This window comes from Phyllobates terribilis, unplaced genomic scaffold (genome assembly GCF_046119375.1).
Source record: "Phyllobates terribilis strain yellow unplaced genomic scaffold, ASM4611937v1 Scaffold_1__5_contigs__length_1240528914, whole genome shotgun sequence".
In the NCBI taxonomy this organism is placed as follows: Eukaryota; Metazoa; Chordata; class Amphibia; order Anura; family Dendrobatidae; genus Phyllobates; species Phyllobates terribilis.
The window spans coordinates 1134824214-1134851808 of record NW_027362761.1 but is presented as its reverse complement, the minus strand read 5'-3'; the positions used below and the strand labels follow the sequence as shown (position 1 = coordinate 1134851808).

Below are 27595 nucleotides of genomic sequence, written 5' to 3'. Positions count from 1 at the left end.
TGACTTTTAAGGTTTTGGGGCCTATGACTGTGACGGACCATGTTTCAAGGTACCCATCTGTCCATGGTGTCATCATAGCGGCACAGATTGTTTCTTACTTTTAGAAGAGATGATCTGCGGGACGCGTCCGGCTGACACTGAATTCTGCCGGTTACTTTCGGGGTTAATAATTGGATATTGTAGCTTTCGGGTATCATTACCTTTCATGACATGACTTTTATGAACAGGTTTTATACGCCGTTTGTTTCCTTCCTTCCATTCCCAATTATAAACTTCCATTTGGCGTGAATGTTCCTCCGTGTGTTTAATGGTCTGTATCACTGAGCTCCGCCGGAGAATACAAATGTAAAATTTGGCTGGAATTGGAAATGCAAATCAATATTCCTTCTCTTCGCTGCTCCCTTCCTCTGTGCTGAATAATAAAGACTTATTAATGTGACTTGCGGCAGATCTGGATTTAAAGGTCAGCAGCTTAAAAACAAATATGACTGCCTTACTTTCTGCCTGGAACATCTCCAGAGGATTTGGGGGTACTGGAGGAATGCTACTAAGTGCTCAGTAGGGCACAAGTTTAAACGGGATTAGTCAGAAGATTTCACAACACAAACTGCATACATTATGAAATAGTTCTCTTGATGAGGCCGATGTACTTACTTTGAAGATCACTCTCAGAATGCCTGTATCATCTGAAGGACACTGAAGAGCTGTCGTTCAGGTTCCGTGAGTGGAGATTGAGTTTAAACGTTGAAAAAGGATTACGCAGCTATTCTAATGTGGATTTTTTACAGTAAGTACACCAGCCTCATCAAGTATAAGAGATCAATTTAATAATGCATGCATGTTTGTATTGTGAAATGTGGTGACAAATCTGCTTTAAACAATATTCCTAATTAAAAAGTAGCATTTACATTTTGACTTCCATTCAGGAAAGAAACAGACTTCAGGCGGTCCCTGTGCAAAGGTGTGAGTGTGGGACCCCTTTCATTAGGGGTCCCACACTCACACCTTTTGCACAGGGACCACTTTGTCTGGACACTTTGTCTGCTGCATGCATAGCACTCACACACTGAAAATATGCAACATATGCACCACTGATACACTCTCTACATGTCGCACAAGTTGTAATCATACAAGATTTATGCTGCTAACTTTTGACATTAAACCTAAAAAAATGAACTGGGATATAAATTGGTGTGCATGCAGCATGTAAGTGCATGTTCACACATGTCCAACAAACAGAAAAAAAAAACAAAGACAGAAACATAACACGCAAATATCCAGAAATAAATAAATGAACAAACAGCAATAGTGAATGAAAATAATATAGGGTACTTAGTTAACATAATTTTGATCAAAATAATGCAAATGCCATCCCACCACATCACGGTGACCCTATTCGGGACAGTCCTAACTCTAATATTTAAAACCTTACCGTTTGTCAAATGACATGCATGTGGATAAGGGCTAAGAAACACCAAGCCCGGCTAGTAGACACACTACTGTGTCTACTAGCCGGTGAATAGAGCAAGGTGGGGAGCAAGGTGAATAGAGTTTCCAGCTCAAGGAAGAGGCAGGCCACACCTTTATATGTACAGAGTATACACTAACTGAAACAAAACTAAAAAAAAAATAACTGGGATATAAATTGGTGTGCATGCAGCATGTAAATAAATATTCACACATGGCCACTAAACGGAAAAACACAAAGACAGAAACATAACACGCAAATACCCTGAAATAAATAAATAAACAGCAATAGTTAGCCCTTATCCACATGCATGTGACTTGACAAATGATAAGGTTTTAAATATTAGAGTTAGGACTGTCCCAAATAGAGTCACCGTGATGTGGTGGGATAGCTTTTGCATTATTTTAATCAAAATAATGTTAACTAAGTACCCTATATTATTTTCATGCACTATTGCTGTTTATTTATTTATTTCAGGGTATTTGCGTGTTATGTTTCTGTCTTTGCTTTTTTTTCAGTTTGGTGGCTGTGTGTGAACATGCACTTACGTGCTGCAGGCACACCAATTTATATCCCAAATTTTTTTTTTAGTTTTTTTTTCGGTTAGTATGTACTCTGTACATATAAAGGTGTGGCCTGCCTTTTCCTTGAGCTGAACTCTATTTATCTTGCTTCCCATGTCTGTGTGTCTACTAGCCAGGCTCGATCTTTCTTAGCCCTTAACCACATGCATGTCAATTGACAAACAGTAAGGTTTTAAATATTAGAGTTAGGACTGTCCCGAATAGGGTCACCGTGATGTGGTGGGATGGCTTTTGCATTATTTTGATCAAAATTATGTTAACTAAGTACCCTTTATTATTTTCATGCACTATTGCTGTTTATTTATTTATTTCAGGTTATTTACATGTTATGTTTCTGTCTTTGGTTTTAACTATTGACAATAGTAGAATCCATTCATTGCAGACAAGAGAGAGACACAACGCATGGAGAACCAAGCATCAAGGCAGAAAAGCCCACCATTGGTATGTTTACTTAGCCCTCCCATCATGGCAATAAACCACTACTAGTCTTCTTGTGCCAGAAAAAACACCCTTCTCTATGGGGCATCATCGTGCATCATAAATTTCTCTACATACAGAGGAAAATAGGTTCACCATGGATGAGGATTCTTTACTGTAAGAGCAGTGAGGCTATGGAATTGTTTACCACACGATGTTGTGATTGTAAATTCGTTGTCCACTTACTTCCTGGATTGGTGCCGCTCCTCTGATGTCAGCTCTGTCACACCCATAACAATGTCACATGATTATTGCAGCCAATGAGTGGACATAAATCGCCTGCAGCCTATCAGTATTCTGTCAGACCTGAGGTCCGCTCTGACGGAATAGTGAAGACTGCAGCAGCCACGTGACCGCCAGGGGATGCAGTGCAGGCCTGAGAAGTAGTAAGCATAGGTTTTCTTTATTTTATGTGTCATTTAGGGGCATTTAGATGCTAGGAAAGGGTTGTACAATAGTGGACAGCCCCTTTAATTCTTGAATCGATAATATCACAAATTATTTGCACTAGATTACTGGCTCTGGGTTTTTGGGTCATCAGAGATTTATCCTGATTGTCATTCTTAGAGTCACAAAGGATATATTTTTTACCCTCAATAAGGGACTTGTTTTTTGCCTGTTTTTGAAATAACGCCTTAAAGGGGTTGTCTGGTCTTAAACTACAAATTTGCAGTCACTCTATGTGGCTGCAGACTTCTGAATCCTCACATAGCGCACACTACATGCTGGGTGGATTCGCCGGTGACGGGAGCTGCGGGCATGTGACCACATGTATGCAAATGGCATACTTGCGGTCACAAGACTTTCCGCTATAGCACAGCTCCCAGGGCCAGCACTGTAAGGATTGATAAATCTGCAGTCACATAGAGTGACTGCAGACAGTGGCACACTACCAATGGGGCCCGTGAGCCAGGGGGACCAGTGTTAGCACCAGCACCGGGTCCTTCATCCCTCATCGCACGTTCATCTGTATCGGCATCCTGGATGCCAATACAAATGAAAGTAACAATGAAAGAGGGAGCATCAGCAGGCGCCTCCTCCATCATTCTTCCCCGCTGTCTTACGTCTCAGCGCAGAGAGCACGAGGACGTCACTGCATGGTGCCCGCTGCGCTGATATGTGCAGCGCTTCAGAACCCTTGCTGCAGAGGCTGGAGAAGCGAGGGCACGAGGAGGAGAGGTGAGTATTGTTATTTATTTTTTTTAATCAGTGAGTACATTATGGTGGCCAAAATACTATATGGAGGACTATGGGGAGTGCATTATACTGCATGGAGGAATATGGGGAGTGCATTATACTATATGGAGGACTATGGGGAGAGCATTAAACTATATGGAGGACTATCGGGAGTGCATTATACTATATGGAGGACTATGGGGGGTGCATTATACTGTATGTACTATAGAGGACTATGGGGAGTGCATTATACTGTATGGAAGACTATGGGGAGAGCATTAAACTATATGGAGGACTATCGGGAGTGCATTATACTATATGGAGGACTATGGGGAGGTGCATTATACTGTATGTACTATAGAGGACTATGGTGAGTGCATTATACTGTATGGAGGACTATGGGGTGTGCATTATACTATATGGAGGACTATGGGGAGTGCATTATACTATATGGAGGACTATGGGGAGGTGCATTATACTGTATGTACTATAGAGGACTATGGGGAGTGCATTATACTATATGGAGGACTATGGGGAGAGAATTACACTATATGGAGGACTATGGGGAGAGCATTAAGCTATATGGAGAAATATGGGGAGTGCATTATGCTATATGGAGGACTATGGGGAGAGCATTACACTATATGGAGGACTATGGGGTGAGCATTAAGCTATATAGAGAAATATGGGGAGTGCATTATACTATATGGAGGAACTATGGGGAGTGCATTATACTATATGGAGAATTATGGGGAGTGCACTATACTATATGGAGGGCTATGGGGCCCATTATACTATATAGAGGGCTATGTGGAAGCCTTTATACTTGATGTAGGGCTATGTGGGGGCCATTATACTGTATGCAAGCAATTATACAGTATGAAGGTTTGTGTGGGGTCCATCATACTGTGTGGAGGCCATTATACTGTTTGGAGGGCTAGTGGGGGCATTATAAAGTGTGGAGAGGTATGGACCATTATACTGTATGTAGGCCTATTATACTGCATGGAGGGCTATGCGGGGGACACATTTAAGGGATCACACTGAGTTGAGAAGGAGTACAGTGGGGTCTTCATACTGTGCGTGTGGAGGAAGTCACCATGGGGGTATCATACTTTATGGGTGCAATGAAAGGGGAATCAAGTGCTTCAGTAGGCAGAAAATGACTTTGTAAGGACTGCAAAGTTGTAAGATATGCTCTTCTTTGATCCCGCCAACTATTAATTATTTTTTCTGCTGGGGGGGGGGGGCAATTAAAACTTCTGCTACGTGGTCCCATGATTTCCATGTACGCCCCTGACTGCGGACTTGAAGCTTAAGACCAGACAATCCCTTTAAGATAGTCGATTGAACGCATCATAATTTTATACACTTTCCGGGCTTTGTTATTATATGGCCACAGTTTGGTATGGCACTATGTGCACTTTATGGCTTTATGTGGGTATATTGGGTATTCTGTATCTACCTGAGCACTGAATAATCTTCCTATGCCCCCTTAACTCCCTTTGGGTGAGGCATATTACTTTGACAATGTCAATGTCACAATGCTGTATTTAACCTGACACTATATAGCAGTATAAAGAGCTGGTTTGGCCCTATAACATTTCATATAAATGTGCTAAATCCTGTGGTGTGCCACTTTTTTCTACCTTTGATTCAGATATTTGACATGTGTGGAAATGAACCCGTAATCCAAGTCATTTTTGAGGCTCTTAATGAAGTTATGGGGCAAAATCTGAAACAATCTCCCTTATATTATTTCTGAACCATCCTAGATAAAATATCTGTGTGCATCCAAAGTTGCACATAGGGAGGTCCGGCTATCCCCTAGGGAGGTCCATCTATCCTCTAGGGAGGTTCAATCTATGTATCATGTGCCATGAGCTAAGTTGTATGTGGATACCCCTGGCAAACCACTGTGCGGAGGGCAAGGAGACCCTGACATGTGCTGTCACCTTAGGATCGTAAATTATATATATTTTTTATTGCATTGGACAACACAGGAATACACAGTAATAAACTATTATTCTGATTACTAAAAATGTGTTTTATTACCTGACAGACACACAGTAGCAACGATCATTAATGCTGGATGATACAAGCCACAAATAATACAACCTGAAAAAATAAATCACATCTGTCTCTTCCAACAAAATACAACCCCCGATTCTGCAGATATCTCCAGCACCATAGAAAATAATGGTGACCGATTCTCGGAACGTTGCAAATAACTTGTCATATATAGAAAAATATTCATACCCTCATCTCATCTCTATACAATCCGACCAGATCATAGTGGCCTCTATGATTGGACTGTGTGACCTAAATGTGATGTCATATTGTGACCCAAACTCAACGGCCTCATAGGGAAATATCAAGCTGTAGTGTTCAGGTCAGGAGTCCCGTGATTAGTCCAGAAATACTGGTCAGTACACACATTGTGAATCATAGACATGTGAATGCAGCCTAAGTTTGAAATCAGACGCCTATGTTTCACAGTCCATACAGGCACCATAATGCTCGGAACGACCATGAGTCTCCTGGCCCGAACTCAACAGCTTTTTAAGTACCTAGGAGCCTTCTAGTTTGGATCATGAGACCCAAGGACAGTCCAGTCATTATGATGCATGTACGGACCGTGAAACATGGACGACAGATGTCAGCTTTGTCCCATGTTTCACAGTCCAAGTACTGACCGTGATTTCCCAACTGAAAATAAGTCTCCGGACCCAAACCCAACACCTTCATGAATGCCAATGAGACCTTTTGTTTGCATCATGATACCCAAGGTCGGTCGAGGCATTAGGATGCCTATATGGACTGTAAATCATGGACGTCTGATTGACACTACCACTTCACAGGATGTGTTATATGATGAATACCACCAGTGCTGGACAGTGCCCACTAATTTATAATGACTGAGGTCCATCAGGTTCCTGCCATGGCTTGCATTATTTTTGTGGGAAGAATAGCTTTGAGTGTAGCACTATTCTTTCTGCCAAATTTGCCAAGACTAACCGAGGACCTGACGACACTGTGAAGGCCGCCATTCAACTTTGTCTGAACCTGCCGATTTCAGCGAGACCAGCCAACCATCTCATGCGTATGAGGACCTCCTGACTCTTCACCGACTCATATGATGTCAGGGGAGAGAAGCTTCGGGCACTTGGAGTTTCATTGCCCGATCCTTTTGTTTTCAGGAAAGATAAGCTGATGCCAAAGGAGACTGGCAGCGGCTTTCTCCTCTCGCCGAGTTGAAATCACATGAACGCTCAGTCAACCAAGCACTCGTGTGTATGGGGGAGACAGAAGAGATAGTCGTCAGCCTAGGGCTATGTTCACATGACCATATTTTCTGTAAGAGTTCTGTTCCTCCATATTGTTTCAGATTTTTATGGCTAAATTGCCATTATTAACGTGGAAAACTGTTTTTGGTCTTGCAAATTTAATTAACTGCAGATGTATAAAAACAGATGACAACAGAGATGAAAAATCTATTTTTTTTTCTGGATGAAAAGCTACCAATTTTTTAGAATTTTTTTTGTTTTCTTTTACACACGTGTGAGCTTAGCCAAGTGAATACATAGCCCACAGCTATCTCACATGCATGGCCAGCTTTAGATATAGCGTGACCGTGAATTTGTAGGGTTGCAACTGCTGGAATTTCACTTGTGAGAAATATTAGGTCTGTGTTGGATTTTCGGCATCTGGATTTGACAGTTCCAATTATCACAGGGAATGTAGAAGAACCAGATATTGAACGCGACCAGATATGTCCCATGTATTACATGACGTATAAATATAAATATCTGTGTGATATAAGCTATAAGTATATACTTTATAGGAGGGTTGTGTGCAAAGTGCAGGGTGGGGTACGTACGTAGCATATTACTATATGGAGATACCACCGTATGCAGAGCAGTCATGTCACCAGATACTTTGTACATCACATTTCTTTGTGCAGTGATATTGCAGAAAATGGCTGCAACTTCTACATAGGTTTACATTTTGGACAGTATTCAGACCTGGTGGTGCGGCCGACCTTCTGTCTATATGTCATTTATTGATCATGCATCCATGTTTAAAGACGCCAGTGCAAATGCTTGTGACAAGTGTGACTTGGAGCCAAATAGTTTATGATTTCTTCCAAAACAGCGCCACCCCGTCCACTGGTTGCGTGTGATATTGCAGCTCAGTCCAATTCACTTCGATAGAGCTGAGCTGTAATACCATACATCCTATGGACAGGTGTGTTGCCGTTTCTGGAAGAAAGAAGCCATCTTTTTAAAATTCTATACAACCCATTTAAATAGGATCTGTCATTTGTAATAAATATAAAAAAAATTATACCTGGAAAATGCTGTCGTTCTCCTGAATTCGGCGTGGTTTTCCTTTTGTTCCTGTGCCTCTCCTTTCATGAGATATGACCCTTTCTTCCCTATATGTAAATTGAGTCTTTTTTTTTTAGCCAAGTGAGAGTGGTTCTGAAGGACACGCCCACAGAGAAGAGTTGAGGACTCACCCACTTGGCTAAGAATACCAGATTTGTATACAGGGAAGAAGTGGCTATATCTTAGGAATCGAGAGGCTCAGGAACGAAAGAAAAACAGCGCCGGATTCAGAAGAACAGCGCCATTTACACCAGGTAAAAAAAATACATATTTATGGCAATAAGCCGGTCCTCCTTAAGTAAGCCTATATCAGTGCTGCACTGTGCTTGGTTGGCATAGGCAACAAGGTTATTTTTTTCTGGTACACACTGGTGATAAATGAGACGTTATTCTGTAATATGTGCATATGGAGCAGGATTCACAATTTATATAGTTAACCTCTTCACGTTGCTGGAGCATTATGTAAATACAATAAAATAAAGCAACTCTACGTTATAAGGTTTCTTGGACAAGCTTTTCATACTTTTGGTTACCTGAATGAGAGAAGCCTAACACATGTCTGTGTAGCATGAAGAAGCAGTCCCTTATACAGCAGATAGGATTCACAACAGGAGCTTCCAAGAAGTGAAATGAGCATACACTCTGCATAGGAAGATACTACTGAATAAACTGAGTTTATCAGGTTACTGCAGTGGATTTAGGCTTCTGAAATTAAACATTTGTGATTTTGAAGACATCCACCCCACAGACATGGCACAAACAGTGTAATACGTATGTCATATGCAACGGTAGACCATTCAGTTGACTTTATATTGCTGCAGAGATTTTCCTATCAAGAACAGGTAAGTAGCCATTTTTCATGAAGGAGCAGTGTAGACGTGCTTAAATGTGTTTTCTCATCATGACAACTCCTGTCCATATGCCTTATTAGGAATACAGGTGGCCTCTATTATGGTGAACTCAAGAACAGCAGCTTGATACATCACAGAGCTCTTCGCTCTTGGTCTTCCTCAAAGAATCCACCCTCTTGGTGTCCATGGTCTTACCAGAAACCATAAAAAGGTCCAAAAAAAAGGCACAGGGACAAGGAGATACAGTACAGTATGGGGTGGAACAGATTTTAAGTAGAAGATTTGGTGATCATTCTCTCTAGAAGATTCATCATCCTCTCCTGGAGCTGTAAGCTTTGTACTTGAATGATGTTCTGCTGGTCCAAGATTCGTCTCACTTCCCGGCAGGTCTCCTCCATCGCTCGGCTCAGCCTCTTCTGTTCCTCTAACATGTTTTCCATTATCTTTAACTTCTTTTTCTGAAAACTACAGCTTTGGAGTTTCCTTTTCTTTATGGCCCTCTCACCAGACCTGAAGCATAACCAAAAAGTTACTATGCAAATGCGAAGAATAACAAAGAACATAAATCCAAGGCTTTATCTACAGATTGACATTCTACTGGACATGGTGACCATTGGAGTTTATTGTGAAAAATAAAGGATCACTAGCATAGGTATATTATACCAGAGTCAATCAAAGGGCTAATCTATCCCCCTCCCCCCAAGAAAGAAAAACAATCCCTTCTTCATGGAATAGAGGATAATTGGCTGATTGCTGAGGGTCCAATTCCAATATTAGAGTTCTGGAGTCATGAGAAATGAGCTACGCGACACCATCTTGAATGGAGCGCCAGGATGCCTCCGCTCCATTCGTTGCCAATTGGAATGGCAGAAATAGCTTATCACAGCTTTCCCTGACCCCCAATTTCAGGATCACTTGGCGTCCAGTTGGTCAGACTCTAGTGATCAACCAATTGATAGGGGATAACTTGCTATTTTGGCCAGGGCCAACTTTATGTTGGATGGTGTCATGTGTTGTACCTTTTGGTTGATGAGCTGTATACAGTATGGTGTCAAAAAAACACTTCCATACAGGTGTCTACATAACATTTCTAAACCGTGCAGCCACCACCATACACTGTAATAGTAATATACCGTACATTGTACTAGGTAGAGGCAGCATAAAACGCCATCATACAGCTTAAAAATTAAAGTTTAAAATTACAAGACTCAGCTGTTTTCACTCATCTTCGCTCCACCGCTGCCCCACATCTGTGTTGACTGATGACATCTTGACTAGAGTGCAAGTGATTCCTGGGCTCACAGTCACAGTTATATCAATGTGTATTGTACAAGACCGCTGAGTCCAGTGATTAGCTGCAGCGTTCACATGCGCTGTAGCTGTGACTTCACTGCTGCAGCTGGTCAACAAAGACCAGAGTCAGCAGCGGAGAGGCATCACTGATGTGTCGAATCATGGAAAATCCCCCAACTTCTCATGAAGCAAACTGAATAAATTTTTGTGACCCTCAACAGGCTGGAATCCCCATCACAAACACTGGGTGGTCATATATAGAGAGATATAGCATAAACATCTCCAGACAGAATATCACAAAATCATGGTTTTCTTTTTTACAAAGGTGGTCACTTCCTGCCAAATATGTCAGGATATGTCATGCAAGGAGGAAAGGTAAGGAAGAAGACATCTGCAAGTTACAAGTCTGACAACCGGATGGAGATAAACTGCTGGCTGCTTCTGAAGGGCACATATTATATATCAGCTCTGGATATGAATGGAAAAAAACAATATGAAATTCCAATAAAACCATCAGACCAATAGTAGCACCACCTGTGTAAGATCTCAGCTTTCACATTCCCTGAGAAATAGAAGTGTAGTGTGACTTTCCTCCATGAACCTCTAATTGCTTAAGAGCTGCTGACTCACACTGATCTTCTCCTGAAAGGCCACCTACAAATCCAAGTCACAGGGCTGCAAAGGTGCAAGCAACAGTCCTGACAGCTCATGACATCTTATACAGTGGGGAAAATGTGTTTAATACACTGCCGATTTTTGTAGAACCACTAGCCAGAATCTTTGAAAATTCCTGGACAACAGGAGAAGTCCCAGAAGACTGGTGAAGGACAAATGTCCCTATCTTCAAAAAAGGAAAGAAGATGGAGCCAGGAAATTACAGGCCAGCGAGCCTTACTTCTATACCAGGAAAGATCTTTGAACAAATTATTAAACAGCATGTATGTAAGTACTTGGATAAGAATACTGTAAATAACCAAAACCAGCATGGGTTTGTAGCAAAAACAAGTCATGCCAGACTAATCTACTTTCCTTCTGTGGCACCCCAGGGGTCTGGTTTCCACAGTAATGTAATGTTATGTCTGAGAGCAGGTGGGAGGTCCTTTGGTCAGGGATCCTGTGCATGCCACACCTCCTGCCCAGTCTTGGGAGGGGAAGAACTTCCCCTATATAAACCCGGGGCTGAGGCAGGGTTAGGAGTCAAGGAGAGTAGAGACGAGAAACAGTCATAGGAAGAAACAGCAGAAGCTCAGTGGGAGCAATACTACTACGAGTCAGGGGCTGGCAGCTGCAGAGCTCGCCCTGACTGAGAAGCTTTCTTACCGGACCCGGTGTCCGAGGCTGTGGGGACTAACTCTTACCCAGCAGCAGAAGCCGACCGGCAGGGGATTTCAGGTCCTCAGGCCCAGAAACCCGAAGGCAAGGTCACACGCGTGGGACCAGCACCGCCATCGTGGAGCGGAAGCCATTAGAAGGCCCCGAGTCACCGGCCATACGGGTGAGCACCACACGGCACACTCAGGGACGTGGTCTACTTATATCCGCTTCTAGCAAGGTAGCCAGAAGAGTACAGTCAGTTTGGGAGGCCTACAACTCCGCCTGGCCAGGGGAGATCCCATCTGCTCAAGGACTGACCAGGCCCCGTTCGCTAGCAAGTACTCCGGGAGGGTCTATCGTTGTTACCAGTAAAGACCCTGAATTACACCGCACCGTCTCTGAGTGGTTCCTGCTACCCCCATCTTCCACGTCGGCTGCCCTGAGGCCATACCCCTCCCGTTGGGGGTTATACTATCACGCTGCACAATTCTACACCGGCCTCAGCGGTCTGCCCTGCAGCGGCAGCTCCATAGCTGCAAATCAACGGGTGGCGTAGTCGACACTCAAATAACACCTATCAAGACTGCCACACACTGAGTTTGACTCCCTGGGCACGGACCGGGGCCCCGCCACTCGGAGACTACAACCCTCATCTGATCCGATTCCGGGTAAGCCCCCGTGCGCGAGACGCTGCGCGACATAGCCGGCCCTGGGGCGCGTCAACTTTGGCGTAGTCGGCAGGATTTTGTGCCCGCAACCACCGGGTACTGCGTGCCTGAAAAGCAAAGACTGTTCAAACTTACCAGTGGTGAGGTTTCCCGCCATCCGGCGCCATCTTCTGCCTTCTTCCCGCCATCCGCGAAGTTTTCCTGCCATCCGGCGCCATCTTCGGCCTTCTTCCCGCCATCCGTGGAGTTTTCCCGCCATTGGACGCCATCTTGAGGACGCCGCGCGGGAAGAAGAGGGGCGTGGACTCCGAAAGCGCGTGAGAACTGAAGCCCCGCCTCACGTCCGGACGTTGCGTAAGGTCCTGGAAGGAGCCCAGCAGACGCCGACGTCACCGGAGCGCGACGGAAGGTCCTCAACCCTGACGATCTACTGCGGAGCCGCGGCCTACGGAACAGGATCATCTCAAGGTAGGCCACGGTCCACTAGGGGGGAGGAAGATGTCGGATGCGGAGGAGAGCTTCACTGCCTCAACCCCCGCCAGCGCCACCGCTGCTGCAGTTATGCCCTTCACCATGCCCTATATCCCGGGAGCAGCCTGGCTACCCCAGTACTCAGGGGAGTCACATACCCTGAATGACTTTAAAGAAAAGCTGGATAGCCTCTTCCAGGTGTACCCCCTCACAGAGGAGCAAAAAGTGAGCATCCTGGTGGCCCAACTAGCCGGGGCAGCCCAAAGGGAGGTAAAGTCCTGGCCACCTGGGAGGAGGACTGTCGCAGGGATACTAACCCGGCTGAGGGACACCTTTGATACCCGCACCTCAGCAGAGATTAAGCTTAGATTCTATGGGTGCAAGCAGCGAGCACATGAGAGTATAAGGGACTATGCACTAAACCTACAAGAGGCCCTGAGAGCCATTAAGCAGACCGACCCTGACGGCGTGGGAAACGAGGACAGGCTGTTGACCGAACAATTTATAGAGGGACTATATTGCAATGCCCACCGAACCCAGTTGCGGGCAATGGCCTTACAGAATCCTCATCTGGACTTTGCACAGTTCAAGGACAGAGCCATCCGGGTGCTCCGAGAACCGGCACCGGTTGGCGTTGTGACCCACAGGCACCCAGCTATCACTTACCACCAGGAGGCGGCGCCCTTGTCGGCAGGGCCTGTGGGGGCTGATGCGCAGGCTTTGAACAATGACCCGGCTCCAGACCTGCACCATCAGGTCCAAGAGCTAGCTAAAAGCGTTGCTGCGCTAACCCGAACTGTGCAGTCTTTACAGGTTTCCACCCCAGGGAAGATCCAGCTGGCATCCGGACCGGAGGACATCCCGTGGCGTCGACCAAGGAGGACCCCACCGGCCAGAGGAAGACCCAGTGACCGATACAGCGAAGACGGACGACCCATCTGCCGCCGCTGCAATCAACCCGGACATATGGCAAGGTACTGTTCTTTAAACGGGCACAACCTGGGGTAGAGGGCCAACCCCCAGGAAAAAGATCACCAGGCCCATCGAACTGGCGCGACAGATATGTGGGAGGACGTCCAGTCTTGCCTGTGGTACTGGATGGCATTCCTATGAGTGCCCTACTGGACACCGGGTCACAGGTCACCACCATCCCGTACGTGCTCTTTAAGCAGTACTGGAATGACTCGGATATTACCCGCTACCCTGACGACGACTTGAGTATCATCGCCAGCAATGGCCAGCCCGTGCCACAGATCGGATTTAAAGAGGTGACCATCAAAATCGGTAGAGTCGAACTGGCAGCACAGGGACTGATCATTGTAGATATTGACAAACATGAGAGTCACCCAAAAATAACTCTAGGAACTAATGTAATTGAAAATTGTCTTGCAGAGGTGATTTTCCTTTTACAGCAGGTTGCCAAGAACGCCAGCTCCGGCGAGCAGCGGGTGCTCCAGAAAGAGATCCGGGCACTGATGCGACGGCAACAGGTGGAACTCTCCGGCGGTGAGATTGGTAGCGTAAGAATGTGTGACCCTTTTCCTATTGCCATGCCCCCAAAAAGTGAAATGATGATTTGGTGCCGGGCAGCTATTGGTCTGAGAGGTAGGGATTACCAGGCAATGGTAGAACCAGTTTACTCGGACAGTAGGCCCACCATTTTGACAGCACGGGGGTGGTTGATGTACGCCATGGGAGGGTGCCCGTTCGCATAATAAATATCGGGGAGAGGGAAGTGTACCTGCCCCGGTATGCCACGCTAGCCAAATTATATACCATTAACCAAAATTCTATACAATCTGTGGAACCCTTGCCTCCATCTCACCCGGAGGAAGGTAACGGCTCTAAGAAAAACATGGAGGACTGGTGTCAGCAACTACATCTGGGTACTGACTCCACTCCCGCACACCAGAAACAAGGAGTCTATCGGGTGGTTCAAGAGTACGAGAGAGTGTTCAGTAAACACCCGTTAGACTTCGGGCGAGTCAAGGGGGTAGAACACCACATCCCCACGGGAGACCATCCTCCTATAAAAGAGAGGTATCGACCCGTACCCCCTGCCCACTACCAACACGCCAAGGGGATGCTTAGAGACATGAAGGAGGCTGGGGTGATCAGGGATAGCTGTAGCCCCTGGGCAGCTCCACTAGTCTTAGTCAGAAAAAAAGACAACACCATGAGGATGTGTGTAGATTACCGGAAAATCAACCGTATCACACACAAGGATGCGTACCCCTTACCAAGGATAGAGGAGTCATTGGCTGCTTTAAGATCTGCTAACTTCTTCTCTACCTTGGATCTCACTAGCGGGTACTGGCAGGTTCCTGTAGCAGAGGCGGACCGGGAGAAGACCGCATTCACCACCCCGATGGGACTTAGCGAGTTCACCTGCATGCCGTTCGGACTCTGCAACGCACCAGGAACCTTCCAACGACTAATGGAGTGTTGTCTGGGCCACAGAAACTTCGAGACGGTCCTGTTGTACCTGGACGATGTCATCGTATATTCCAAGACGTATGAGGACCACCTAAAACACCTGGCGGAAGTGTTCGAAGCTCTGGCGAGTTACGGCCTAAAGGTGAAACCCTCCAAGTGTCACCTCCTGAAACCAAAGGTGCAGTACCTGGGACACGTGGTGAGCGCTGACGGAGTGGCTCCCGACCCTGATAAGATCACCGCAATTAAGGAATGGCCAAGCCCCTCCAGCGTAAAAGAAGTGCGGCAGTTCCTCGGGTTGGTAGGCTACTACCGAAGGTTTATTCCCGGTTTCACTAAAAAGGCAGCTCCTATGCAGGACCTCCTGATAGGCCAGTCCCGGAAGGCCAAGAACCAGAAGCCGCCCTTCAAATGGGAGGAGCTGGAAGAAGAGTCCTTCCGCCAGCTGAAGATGGCCCTCACGGGGGACGAAATCCTGGCGTACCCAGATTATAGCCAGCCCTTTATCCTCTACACCGACGCCAGTAACATCGGGCTAGGAGCCGTACTGTCCCAGATCCAGCAGGGGAAGGAACGAGTAATCGCCTACGCCAGCCGAAAGCTGCGACCCACCGAAAGGAACCCCGAGAATTACAGCTCATTTAAGCTAGAGTTCCTGGCCGTAGTATGGGCAGTCACCGAGCGCTTTAAGCATTACCTCGCTTCTTCCCGGTTCACCGTGTACACGGATAACAACCCGTTGACACACCTGGACACGGCAAGACTCGGTGCCCTGGAACAAAGGTGGATGGCCTGTCTGTCCAACTACGAGTTCACAATCAAATACCGGGCCGGACGCTCCAATACCAACGCGGACGCCCTGTCCAGGATGCCCAACCTGCCGGACGAAGGAGAAGATCCGGAGGGACTGGAAGAAGTTGAACTCCCTGCGTTCCACCGTCATGGGACTATCCAGTATTCCCACCGGGTAAGGAGTAAGCAGGCTGCTACGTTGAACCCCTTACCTCACTACAACTGGGCGGAAACGCAAGACAGCGACCCTGCCGTCCGACTGGTGAAGGAGATGCTGACTCGCCTGGAGGCTTGCCTTGAACCAGACGCTCCGGAGGAAGCCAAACAACTATGGGCAGAGAAGAGTCGACTGTTCCTTTACAAGGGGAAGTTGTGCCGCAGAATGGTTAACTCCCGGACGCATGAACTACTCTGGCAAGTAGTGGTGCCACGAAGAGACGCAGCCATGGTGATGGAGGCATACCACGACGGAGCTGGACACTTCGGGTGGAAGAAGCTGGAGTTCCTGCTGCGCGAGCGATTCCACTGGGTAGGCATGAGGGGAACCATTGAGAAGTGGTGCAGAGACTGTGGCCCGTGCAACCTGAGAAGGAAGGACCGTGCCAGCCAGAAGACTCCCCTGCAGTCCATCGTCACCCGGCAACCGTTGGAACTGGTAGCCTTGGATCATGTAAAACTGACCCCAAGCAGAAGTGGCTACGTCTACGCGTTAACCATCGTGGATCATTACTCCCGGTTCTTGGTTGTCGTCCCCGTCAAGGACTTAACGGCTCAAACAGCAGCTAGAGCCTTCCAGCAGCACTTCTGCCGTCCACACGGGTACCGGGACCAAGTGCTGATGGATCAGGGACCTGCCTTTGAAGCGGAGGTCTTCCAAGAATTCTGCACTCTGTATGGCTGCCGGAAGATAAGGACGACACCCTATCATCCGCAAACTAATGGACTTTGTGAGAAAATGAACCAGGTGGTGATAGATCTTCTAAAAACATTGCCCCTGGAAGAACGCAGTCTGTGGCCCGAGAGGTTGCCCGACCTAGTGGACCTATACAACCACATCCCGGTAGGTTCCACTAACTGTACCCCGGCTTACCTGATGAGGGCAAGACCTGGTAAGCTACCTGTTGACCTGGAGATGGGAGTCCTGACACCCGAGGACACTTCACCAGAAGCAGACTGGGACACAGAGAGGCAGCAGCAGTACAGGAGAGCGTGGAGCGAAGTCTCTGTCAGGCTAGGGAAAGACAAGAGAAAACTTACAACCAGTATGCTCCCGCTGTTCCCCTGGTACCCGGAGAGCAGGTCTTGAAGAGGAAGAGACGGCTCCACAAGTTGGACGACCAGTGGGAGAAGGACCCGTACACCGTACTGCCCTCAAGCCACGAGAACCCGAAGGTTTGTACCATCAGTAAAGACGGAGGGGAAACCACAGCCATTGTATCCCGGGACCACCTGAAGAAGTGTCCCGAACAACTGAGGAACCCTGAAGAGGAACAAGAAGACCATCGACCCGTAGAGGAAAGGGAAGATATGGTTAGTACTGTGCTCGGGGACTTCCCTCGGTCTTGGACTCAAGTCAATGGTGCAGTTGTGGTACCCGTACTCACCTTCCTCCAACCAGCATCCCAAGCACCTACGGAGCAACAGGTAGAGCTGGAAGAACAGCCGGTCCAGGAGGCAGAAGACCCCACACCCGCAGACCAGGAGGATCAACCCTCTGCTTGCAGTGAGCCTGCCATATCCCTAGTGAGCCAAAGAGCCGGTAGACAGCTGCCCAGTTTACCCTTGACAGCTCCTACACCCTGTAGTTCAGGGCTAGACAGTCAGCTCCGTAGGTCCACTAGAGCCACTAGAGGCCAGTTACCCGCACGTTGGAGGATTTGAAGTGTATAAATTGTTTTATTTATGTTTACCTGTGTATTGTTGCTTGTGTATAATTTTGTGTTTCTAGTTATTTGTAGGAGTCCTTGGTGGATTTACCGGGAATCCTTTGTACATAGTTGGAGCGTAACCCAGGACGGACTAAAGACTGTTAAGGACTCGGGGCAGGACAAACCCCTACCTGGTTACGTCTCCCTGTTTTGGTGAAATGGACACCTTGCTTTTCTTCAAAGACTACACCCGGTTACGGACATGCCGTGACCACCTTTATGTGTTTCTTCTTATTGTACTATTATTGTTGTTATATCTTGTTATGTTTTTCTAAAATATGTTTAGTCCCGGAGTACTAAATTTCACTAGGGGGGAATGTGGCACCCCAGGGGTCTGGTTTCCACAGTAATGTAATGTTATGTCTGAGAGCAGGTGGGAGGTCCTTTGGTCAGGGACTGCCCAGTCTTGGGAGGGGAAGAACTTCCCCTATATAAACCCGGGGCTGAGGCAAGGTTAGGAGTCAAGGAGAGTAGAGACGAGAAACAGTCATAGGAAGAAACAGCAGAAGCTCAGTGGGAGCAATACTACTACGAGTCAGGGGCTGGCAGCTGCAGAGCTCGCCCTGACTGAGAAGCTTTCTTACCGGACCCGGTGTCCGAGGCTGTGGGGACTAACTCTTACCCAGCAGCAGAAGCCGACCGGCAGGGGATTTCAGGTCCTCAGGCCCAGAAACCCGAAGGCAAGGTCACACGCGTGGGACCAGCACCGCCATCGTGGAGCGGAAGCCATTAGAAGGCCCCGAGTCACCGGCCATACGGGTGAGCACCACACGGCACACTCAGGGACGTGGGCTACTTATATCCGCTTCTAGCAAGGTAGCCAGAAGAGTACAGTCAGTTTGGGAGGCCTACAACTCCGCCTGGCCAGGGGAGATCCCATCTGCTCAAGGACTGACCAGGCCCCGTTCGCTAGCAAGTACTCCGGGAGGGTCTATCGTTGTTACCAGTAAAGACCCTGAATTACACCGCACCGTCTCTGAGTGGTTCCTGCTACCCCCATCTTCCACGTCGGCTGCCCTGAGGCCATACCCCTCCCGTTGGGGGTTATACTATCACGCTGCACAATTCTACACCGGCCTCAGCGGTCTGCCCTGCAGCGGCAGCTCCATAGCTGCAAATCAACGGGTGGCGTAGTCGACACTCAAATAACACCTATCAAGACTGCCACACACTGAGTTTGACTCCCTGGGCACGGACCGGGGCCCCGCCACTCGGAGACTACAACCCTCATCTGATCCGGTTCCGGGTAAGCCCCCGTGCGCGAGACGCTGCGCGACATAGCAGGCCCAGGGGCGCGTCACTTCTATGTTGGAATCACTGACTGAGTGGATCAGGGAAATGCTGTAAATATAGTATATCTCGACTTCAGCAATGTATTTGATAAAGTATATCATACTATCCTTATTGAAAAAATTACCAAGTATAGTATTGACAAGCCTACGGTTAGGTGGATTTATAACTGGCTCAGTGATCGTACTCAAATTGTGGTAATAAATGGTTGCACATCCAATTGGAAGAGTGTTTCAAGTGGGGTACCACAAGGCTCTGTCCTGGCCCCAGTATTGTTCAACATTTTTATAAATGATCTAGATAAGGGAACTGAAGATAAACTAATCAAATTTGCAGATGATGCAAAGCTAGGAGGGATATCTAACACTAGAGAAGACAGAAAAGATTCAGAAGGATCTAGATAAGCTTGAACAATGGGCAGCGACTAATGGAATGGTGCTTAACAGGAAGAAATGCAAGATTCTACATATGGGCAAAAAAACCAAAAAAACTGACATCTACAGAATGGGAGGAATAAAACTAAGCAACAGCACGTTTGTAAAAGACTTGGGTATAATAATAAATCACAGACTGCACATGAGTCAACAGTGTAATGCAGCAGCAAAAAAGCAAACACAGATCTGCGATGTATTAAAAGAAGCAGAACATCTAGGTCACGTGAAGTAATTATCCCCCTCTACTCTTCCTTGGTCATACCTCATCTGGAATACTGTGTCCAGTTCTGGGCACCACATTTAAAAAAAAGACATTGAAAAACTGGAGCAAGTTCAGAGAAGAGCTACCAGGATGGTGAGCGGTCTGCAAACTATGTCCTATGAGGAACGGTTAAAGGATCTGTGAGTATTTAGCTTGCAAAAAAGAAGACTAAGAGGAGACTTAATAGCTGTCTACAAATATCTGAAGGGATTTCACAGTGTAGAGGGATCATCCTTATTCTCATTTGCACATGGAATGAAATTGAAAGGGAGAAGATACAGATTAGATATTAGAATAAACTTTTTGACAGTAAGAGTGACCTATGAGTAGAACAGGAGGCGACCACGAGAGGTGGTGAGCTCTCTGTCAATGGAAGTCTTCAAACAGGAGGCTGGACAGACATCTGTCTGAGATAGTTTAGTGAATCCTGCATTGAGCAGGGGGTTGGACACGATGACCCTGGAGGGGTAATCTAACAGTTTGAAAAGTGGGCAACGCTTAGTGAGCAGGGGCCCATGGTTGATCGTGGTTAAGAAATTCTTCGCAATTTGCACCACAAAAGTGGTTGAAATTACTACAAAAATGTTCTCTAGTCTCTAGTTCTTACCATGGCTGATGCCTCTCTATGACTTTTGTGCATCTTACTCTAGCACACCTTTCAGAAAGACTGGCACGCAAAATGCCACTATTGATGAATCACTTTGTTAGCCTAAAAATGGACTCTTTACACTGGGATGAAAAAGTGAGTATAGATTTTTCCTGTATAGTTCCTCTACCTGGTGCCATTCATTTGCCTCCCTTTGCCCCCTCTGTTTCTTTCCTCCATCTTCCAAGATGGCCACCACAGTGCCATGGGGAACAGAGTGGTAAGTCTGGACCAGATGGAAGTCTGGAGACAAGAAAACCCTGACTTAGACTTACCACTTTCCCCATGCTACTGTAGTCGCCATCTTGGAAGCAGGAAGAAAAGAAAGGCGATCTCAAGCAACAGGAGGCAAAAGGAAGGCACCCAGTACGGTGAAGATCATACATAAGGTCTACAATCACTTTAGAGTCACAGGGTGGACGGTCTCTTTAAGGATGTTTATGTCCATGTAGGTGGATGACCAGATTACTGACCTATGAAACAATAGAGACTTTCTATAATAATTCAACATGTCTATACCTGAGTTTATAGGACTGCAGACTTGTTGAGCTCTCTGAATTGTCGTCTTCAAAGCAACCTTCTCTCTCTTCGTATGTGAATTGGTTATATGGAAGGTAGAGGGGGGTGGACTTTGTAGACGGGGACTGAGAAGCCTCGGTTTGCGACGTAGAAGGTCCCGGCTGTAACTTTCCATCACTTTGTTCTGGTAGTTTGGACAGGATCCGATCTATGGTCTTAAAATATGGCCAATCTGGAGGAATGGACTCTCCGTCGGCCATACATTTCAGTTTTCTATAGAGAGATGAACCATAATAAACCATTAAAAAAAATAATTTTGCCATTTAAAAAAAAAAAGTACAGACTGGTGTGATGCTCATTGCAGAGATCGCTTTTCAGTAGTTTCATTATAATCACAGGCAAGATTTCAAGAAAAGCTAAGTTGGCAAGCGAAAGGTAACACAGGATCCATCACTGGCAACAAGTGTTGAAGACAGCTCCTCCTTGCTCTCACTGCAGCGTGTATTAACAATCAAATATAGAATTACTAATTAATATTATTACTTTATTTGTAGTTTGCTCTCTTTAAGCCAATTAACATACACATAAAATTAGAGTAATAGCGTAAAATTGTCAAGGATGCTATTTGTACCTGCTCGAGTTGGGCTCAAAAATATCATCTTAAAATTAGGCTGGAAAATAGATTTTCAAAGTAAGTATAACTAATTTTTTTTAGTGATCATATTCCTTTTGAAGTGACTTTGAGGGTACTATGTGACAGAAAATACCCAAAAGTAACACCATTTAAAAACTACACCCCTAAAAGTGCTGAAAAGCACATTCAATAATGTTATTAACCCTTTAGGGGCTTCAACAGAATTAAAACAATGTGGCAGGAAAAAATTTAAATTTTACTTTTTCCCACCAAAATATTGATTTAGCCCCAAATGTAGCATTTTCAGAAGGGTAACAGGAGACAATGGACCATACAGTTTGTTGTACAGTTTCTCCTGAGTATGCCGGTACCCCATATGTGAGTAAAACTACTGTTTAAGCACACGGCAGAGCTTGGAAGGGAAGGAGCACCCTCCAACTTTTGGAGCGCAAAATTGGCTGGAATAGACAGTGGACGCCATGTTGTGCTTGCAGAGCCTCTGATGTGCCTAAACAGGGGAAACCCACCACAAGTGACCAAATTTTGGAAACTACACCCCTCAAGAAATTATCTAGACGTGTGGTGAGCACCTTGAACCTGCAGGTGCTTCACAGAATTTTATAGCGTTGAGCCGTGGAAATAGAAAATCACATTATTCCCACAAAAATGTTGCTTTAGCCCCAAATTATTAATTTTCACAGGGGTAACAGGAGAAAATGGACCATACAATTTGCTGTGCAATTTCTCCTGTTTACACCGATACCCCAAAGGTGGAGGAAAACGACTGTTTGGCTGCACGGCAGAGCTTGGAAGGGAAGGAGCACCATTTGATTTTTGGAGCACAAAATTGCCTGGAATCGATAGCGGACACCATGTCGCGTTTGGAGAGCCCCTGATGTGCCTAGACAGTGGAAACCACCACAAGTGACCCCATTTTGAAAACTACACTCCTCAAGGATCTTATCTAGATGTGTGATGAGCACCTTGAACCTACAGGGGCTTCACAGAATTTTATAACGTTTAGTGATGAGCGCAAGTGCTCATTACTTGAGTTTGTCTAGGATGCACGGGTATGCACCGAGCATCGCGGTTGTTTGAGTGACATGTTTGAGTCACCGCCGCCCGCATGTTTTGCTACAGTTAGACAGCCACAAAATATGTGGGGATTGCCTGATATATACTCGCGATACTCTGTAGGCAAACTTGAGTAATGAGCACTTGCGCTCATCACAAATAACATTGAGCCATGAAAATAAAAAAATAAAAAATTTTCGCCACAAAAAAAAATAATTTTCCCCACAAAAATGTTGCTTTAGCCCCAGATTTTTCCTTTTCACAAGGGTAAAAGGACAAAATAGACCCAAAAATATGTTGTGCAATTACTCCTGAGAACACAGATACCCTATATGTGGTGGAAAACTACTGTTTGGGCGCACGGCAGGACTCTGAAAGGAAGGGGTGCCAGTTGAATTCTGGGGCGCAGTTTTGGCTGGAATAGATTTAGATGCCATGTCACCTTTGAAGAGGCCCTGGCATGCCAAAACAGCAGAAACCCCCATAAGTGACCCCATTTTGGAAACTAACCTCTTGAGGAATTCATATAGGGGTATAGTGAGCATTTTTAACCCTCAGGCGATTCACAGAATTGAATAACTATATAATTGTATATATTTTTTCCACTAAAATGTTGCTTTCGCCCCAAGTTGTTAATTTTCAAAAGGGATAATATGAGAAGACGGACTGTATAATTGTTTACACAATTTCTCCTGAGTACCCTGATACCCCATATGTGGTCGAAAACTACTTTTGAGACACAGTAGAAGGCTCAGAAGGGAAGAAACACAATATTGGAGTTCAGATTTTCTTGGAATGGTTTGATGGTGCCATGTGAAATTGGCAGAGCCCCTAGGATGCCAGAACAGCAGAAACCCAGCATAATTTTACAAACTACACCCCCCCAATGAATTAATCTAGGGGTGCAGTTAGCATGTTGATGTGACGCCTCTACTCGAAAGCCCTTTTCTTTACTCTGGGAGATGGGGGACTCGGAGTCGGGTCCTGTGATGGAGAGATGGGGTGCAGCTGTGGCCCGGACCCGCTCCGTGCCCAGGGCCGTCACATTAAAAGAAGGATGGTACGGTGGTATGGGCTTATCCGGGTTGAGTGTCTGATTTCGACTACGCCACCTGTGGCACCTGGTGAAGGCCACCAGCGCTGCTGCAGTCCGCTGAGGCCCGGTGTTAGGGCAGCCGGCGTTGTTACTACTCCCCACAGGCGGAGCAAGGCCTCAGGGCAGAGGGACAGGATGACGGGGGTTGTAGTCTAGAAGTCTGCGTAGTGCGGTGTAGCGCAGAATAAAAAGTCCGGAGGCCATAGGGGTGAACTTCCAAGGCTTTACTCACACAAGAGATGGCAGAAGGAAGGCGACTCCCTGCTCCTCGCGGAGTTCTGCGGCCACCAGAGACGAAGGGGGTCTGACAACCTCCGAGTAAGTCCAGTGTTAAATCAGGACCCCGCACCAGAGTGTTCCTAGACTTCAGACCGGGTCCTTTCCTGTCTGTGTGTGTGGATAGGCCGGGTCTCCCTCTGAACTCCTCTCAGAAAAAGGGCACGGGTGGCAGCTCCGCTCCTTCAGATACCCGATGGGATCCTCAGGGCCTACCGGGCTTCCACGACCATGGACATTGAGTAGCAAGGTCGGGTGTCGGGGGCCTGTACCCCTCTTGCAGCCGGAATCCCTCTGAATAGATCAGGTTGGCGAGGACAGGTGGCGTATACCGCTCCGTCTGCATCCTCCCTGGGATCCATTTGTGGTGGAGCTACACTCCTAAGCTCCGGGCCTTCTTGGTCGTGGTCCTTGACCGGGTTGAGACATTCATTGTCTACAACCTGCCCCTCGACCCAAGGCCAAGGTACGAGGGTTGTGTCTCCATCCGCTGCAGGTCCACACAGGATCCACGTTCAGGGTGGGAGATCACAGTAATTCACAGTTCAAAGACCAAGAACTAAATATGGCTTTTTATTAAATATGAAATTTAAAGTGTCACTAAAATGTGATTCCTCCACCCTCACCCACTAAATGGTTCCCCTAACTCTTGGTTCCCCAGTCTCTCTGTAACCAGGAGGGCAGCACTTAATGCATTCTAGCCCCCTCTGGTGGAGAAATGTGGTGTTGGATGTGGAGGTGGAGTCCTGACCATCACACTGTTCTTACCTCAGAGGAGGAACACTACACTCCATTAAAGAAGTGCATCATCCCTGTGGCGGTCGAACCCTCAGGGGTGCCACATTGACACCACATGTGCCTTACAGAATTTTATACCATTGGGCGATGAATAAAGTATAATTACATTTTTACCACTAAATTGTTGTTTTAGCCCCAAGTTTTTAATTTTTATAAGTGCTAATAGGAAAAAAATGGACGTCTCAGTGTGTTGTGCAGTTTCTCCTGAGTGCTCCAATACCCTACATGTAATCTGGAAATACTTTTCAGGCACAGTGGAAAGCTTAGAACGGAAGGAGCAGCATAATTTAGTGCAGATCTGGCTGTTATGGTTTGTGGATGCCAGGTCACATTTGCTGAACCGCTGAGGTGCCAGAACAGCAGAACCCCACTTACAAATGACCCCATTTTAGAAATTACACCTCTCAGTGAATTCAGTTTAGGGTGCAGTGATCATATTGACACCACGGGTGTGTCACAGTCTTTTATACCATTGGGAAGTGAAGAAATAATTATTACATATTTACCACAAAAAATGTTGGTTTATCCCCAAATTTTACATTTTCTCATCGGGAAATGGGTAAAAATGGTACCAAAATTTGTTACACAATTTCAGCTGAAAGTGACAATACCCCATATGTGGCTTTACAGTACTGCTTAGCCACATGGTGAGACTCAGGAGGGACAGAGAGCTATTTGACACTTGGAGAACAAATTATCATAGAATAGTTTGTGGACTAAATATATATAGCCCCTAAGTGCCAGAAGGGCAGAATTCCACCTCAACTGACCCCATTTTGGAAATTATACCCCTCTGGGAATTTATATACAGGTGTAGTGATGATTTTGACTTTTGAACTCCATGTGTGTTTTCCAGAAACAAGCAGCAGTGGATGTTGCTGAGTGAAAATTGCAAATCTGCCAGTGTAGTGCCCATAGATTGTAGGGCCCAGTACATTATGCCCAGTTTGTGCTTCTGGAGACATGCACGCTTAAATTAAGCGTTTGGGAGGCGAGTAGCCATTTCATTTTTCCAGAGCCTTTGTGCTACCGGTAACGTGGAAACCCCCTATATTTCCATTATCAGATGACGGACCTGAGTTGGGACTTCTTTTTTTTTGTGGATTGAGTTGAAGCTTTTGTTGCGAACATTTTACATAAAATTTTGGATCACATTTATCCTATGATCTACGCTGAGCACTTACATCTAAATCCATCTAAATCTCCGAATGACATGATTCAGATGAAACCCCCGAGGGATCCATTCAATATAATGAGGCAGCAGAGTTACAGTTACTTTGGCCCCTGTTCAGTGGTGTCCTTCTTTTCAGAAGTCCACAAAACTGTGGTCGACCGCGCTTTTATGCATGCCCAAAAAGATGGACACCGCCTGATCACAGGCCAGACTTCATCCACAGTGCTCCATCTACCTCATTATAGGGAATCTTCCACTGGGGGTTCCATCTGAATCATGTATTTCAGAGATTTACATGGAAACCTCTGTGTAAGTGCTCAGCGTAGAGCGCAGGATAAATGTGTGCCGAAGTTTACTACGATGTTTGGGAGGCAGAATGAACAAGAATTGGTTTTATTTATTTTTTTGCGCCGTTTCTTGTGTGGGATAAGTAATTAGACAACTTTATTCTTCAGGTCGGTGCAATTACAGCGATATCAGATTTATAGCAGTTTTTTATGTTTGCCACTTAAAACACTTTTTATTGCGCATTGCCATATTTTGAGAGCTATCACTTTTCTATAGCTCTTCTGACAGAGGCACGTGAGAGCTTTTTTTTTTTTTTTTTTGTGGGATGAGTTGACGTTTTTATGGTTACCATTTTCGGGCACATGACATTTTTTGATCACTTTCTATTCTGATTTTTGGGAGACAGAATGAACAAAAACCAGCAATTCAGGAATTGTTTTTTGTGGTTTTTTTTATGCCGCTTTCTCTGTGGTAAAATTGATAAGGCAGCTTTATTCTTCGGCTCAGTACAATTACAGCGATACCGCATTTTTACAATTTTTTTATGTTTTGCTGCTTTTACACAATAAAAATCATCTAATAGAAAAAAGAATTGTTTTAGCATCACTATATTCTGAGAGCTAGAACTTTTTATTTTTCGGCTGATGGAGCTGGTTGGTGGCTTGTTTTTAGCGGGACAAGATGACATTTTAAGCAATTTCATTTTTATTTTCATTCAACTTTTTGAACACGTTTTATTCCACTTTTTGTTTGGCGGTATGATGAAAAAGCACAGTTTTTTGCCACGTTTTTTATTGAAAAAATTTACGGTGTTCACTGAAGGGGTTAACTAGTGGGACAGTTTTATAGGTTAGGTTGTTCTGGATGCCGCAATACTAAATATGTGTACTTTTTTTGTTTATTTTATTTACATAAATATGTGTATTTATTGGTAGAACATTTTTTCATTGTTTTTGTTCTTTATTTTGTGATTTATTTTTTTTTTTATAAAAAATTAAAAAAATTTTAAACTTTTTTTTACTTACCGTAGTCCCTTTATGGGACCTTAACTTTTTTCACTCTGACCGGTAGTATAATGTATAACAATGCATTATGCCTGTCAGAAGCCTGAACATCGTCTAATAGGCTTGTCATAGCAGGCTGACGACCTGAGGCCCTCGCAATGACGTCATGCCTTCTAAATGCTGCAATTGATATCGATCGCGGCATTTAGGGAGTTAAAATGTCCTGGGCAGTGCGGGCACCACTCCTGGCA

General features: G+C 45.7%; 1 protein-coding gene and 1 long non-coding RNA gene across 2 annotated transcripts in view; one reads left to right on the top strand and one right to left on the bottom strand.

Moving 5' to 3' along the window:
• The first annotated feature begins 593 nt into the window (after positions 1-593).
• On the top strand, positions 594-8346 carry LOC141172765 (uncharacterized). Its single transcript, XR_012252532.1, has 3 exons — positions 594-787; positions 2435-2493; positions 8174-8346. It is a non-coding gene; the product is annotated as an uncharacterized lncRNA (long non-coding RNA).
• MSANTD1 (Myb/SANT DNA binding domain containing 1) overlaps positions 6003-27595 on the bottom strand; it is a 68240-nt gene continuing 46647 nt past the window's right edge. The window contains exons 2-3 of the mRNA XM_073657229.1: positions 21001-21273; positions 6003-9457 (exon numbers count right to left, since the gene is read on the bottom strand). Coding sequence (XP_073513330.1) covers positions 9217-9457; positions 21001-21273 — 514 coding nt within the window. The 3' untranslated portion in view covers positions 6003-9216. The remainder of the gene's footprint in view (positions 9458-21000; positions 21274-27595) is intronic.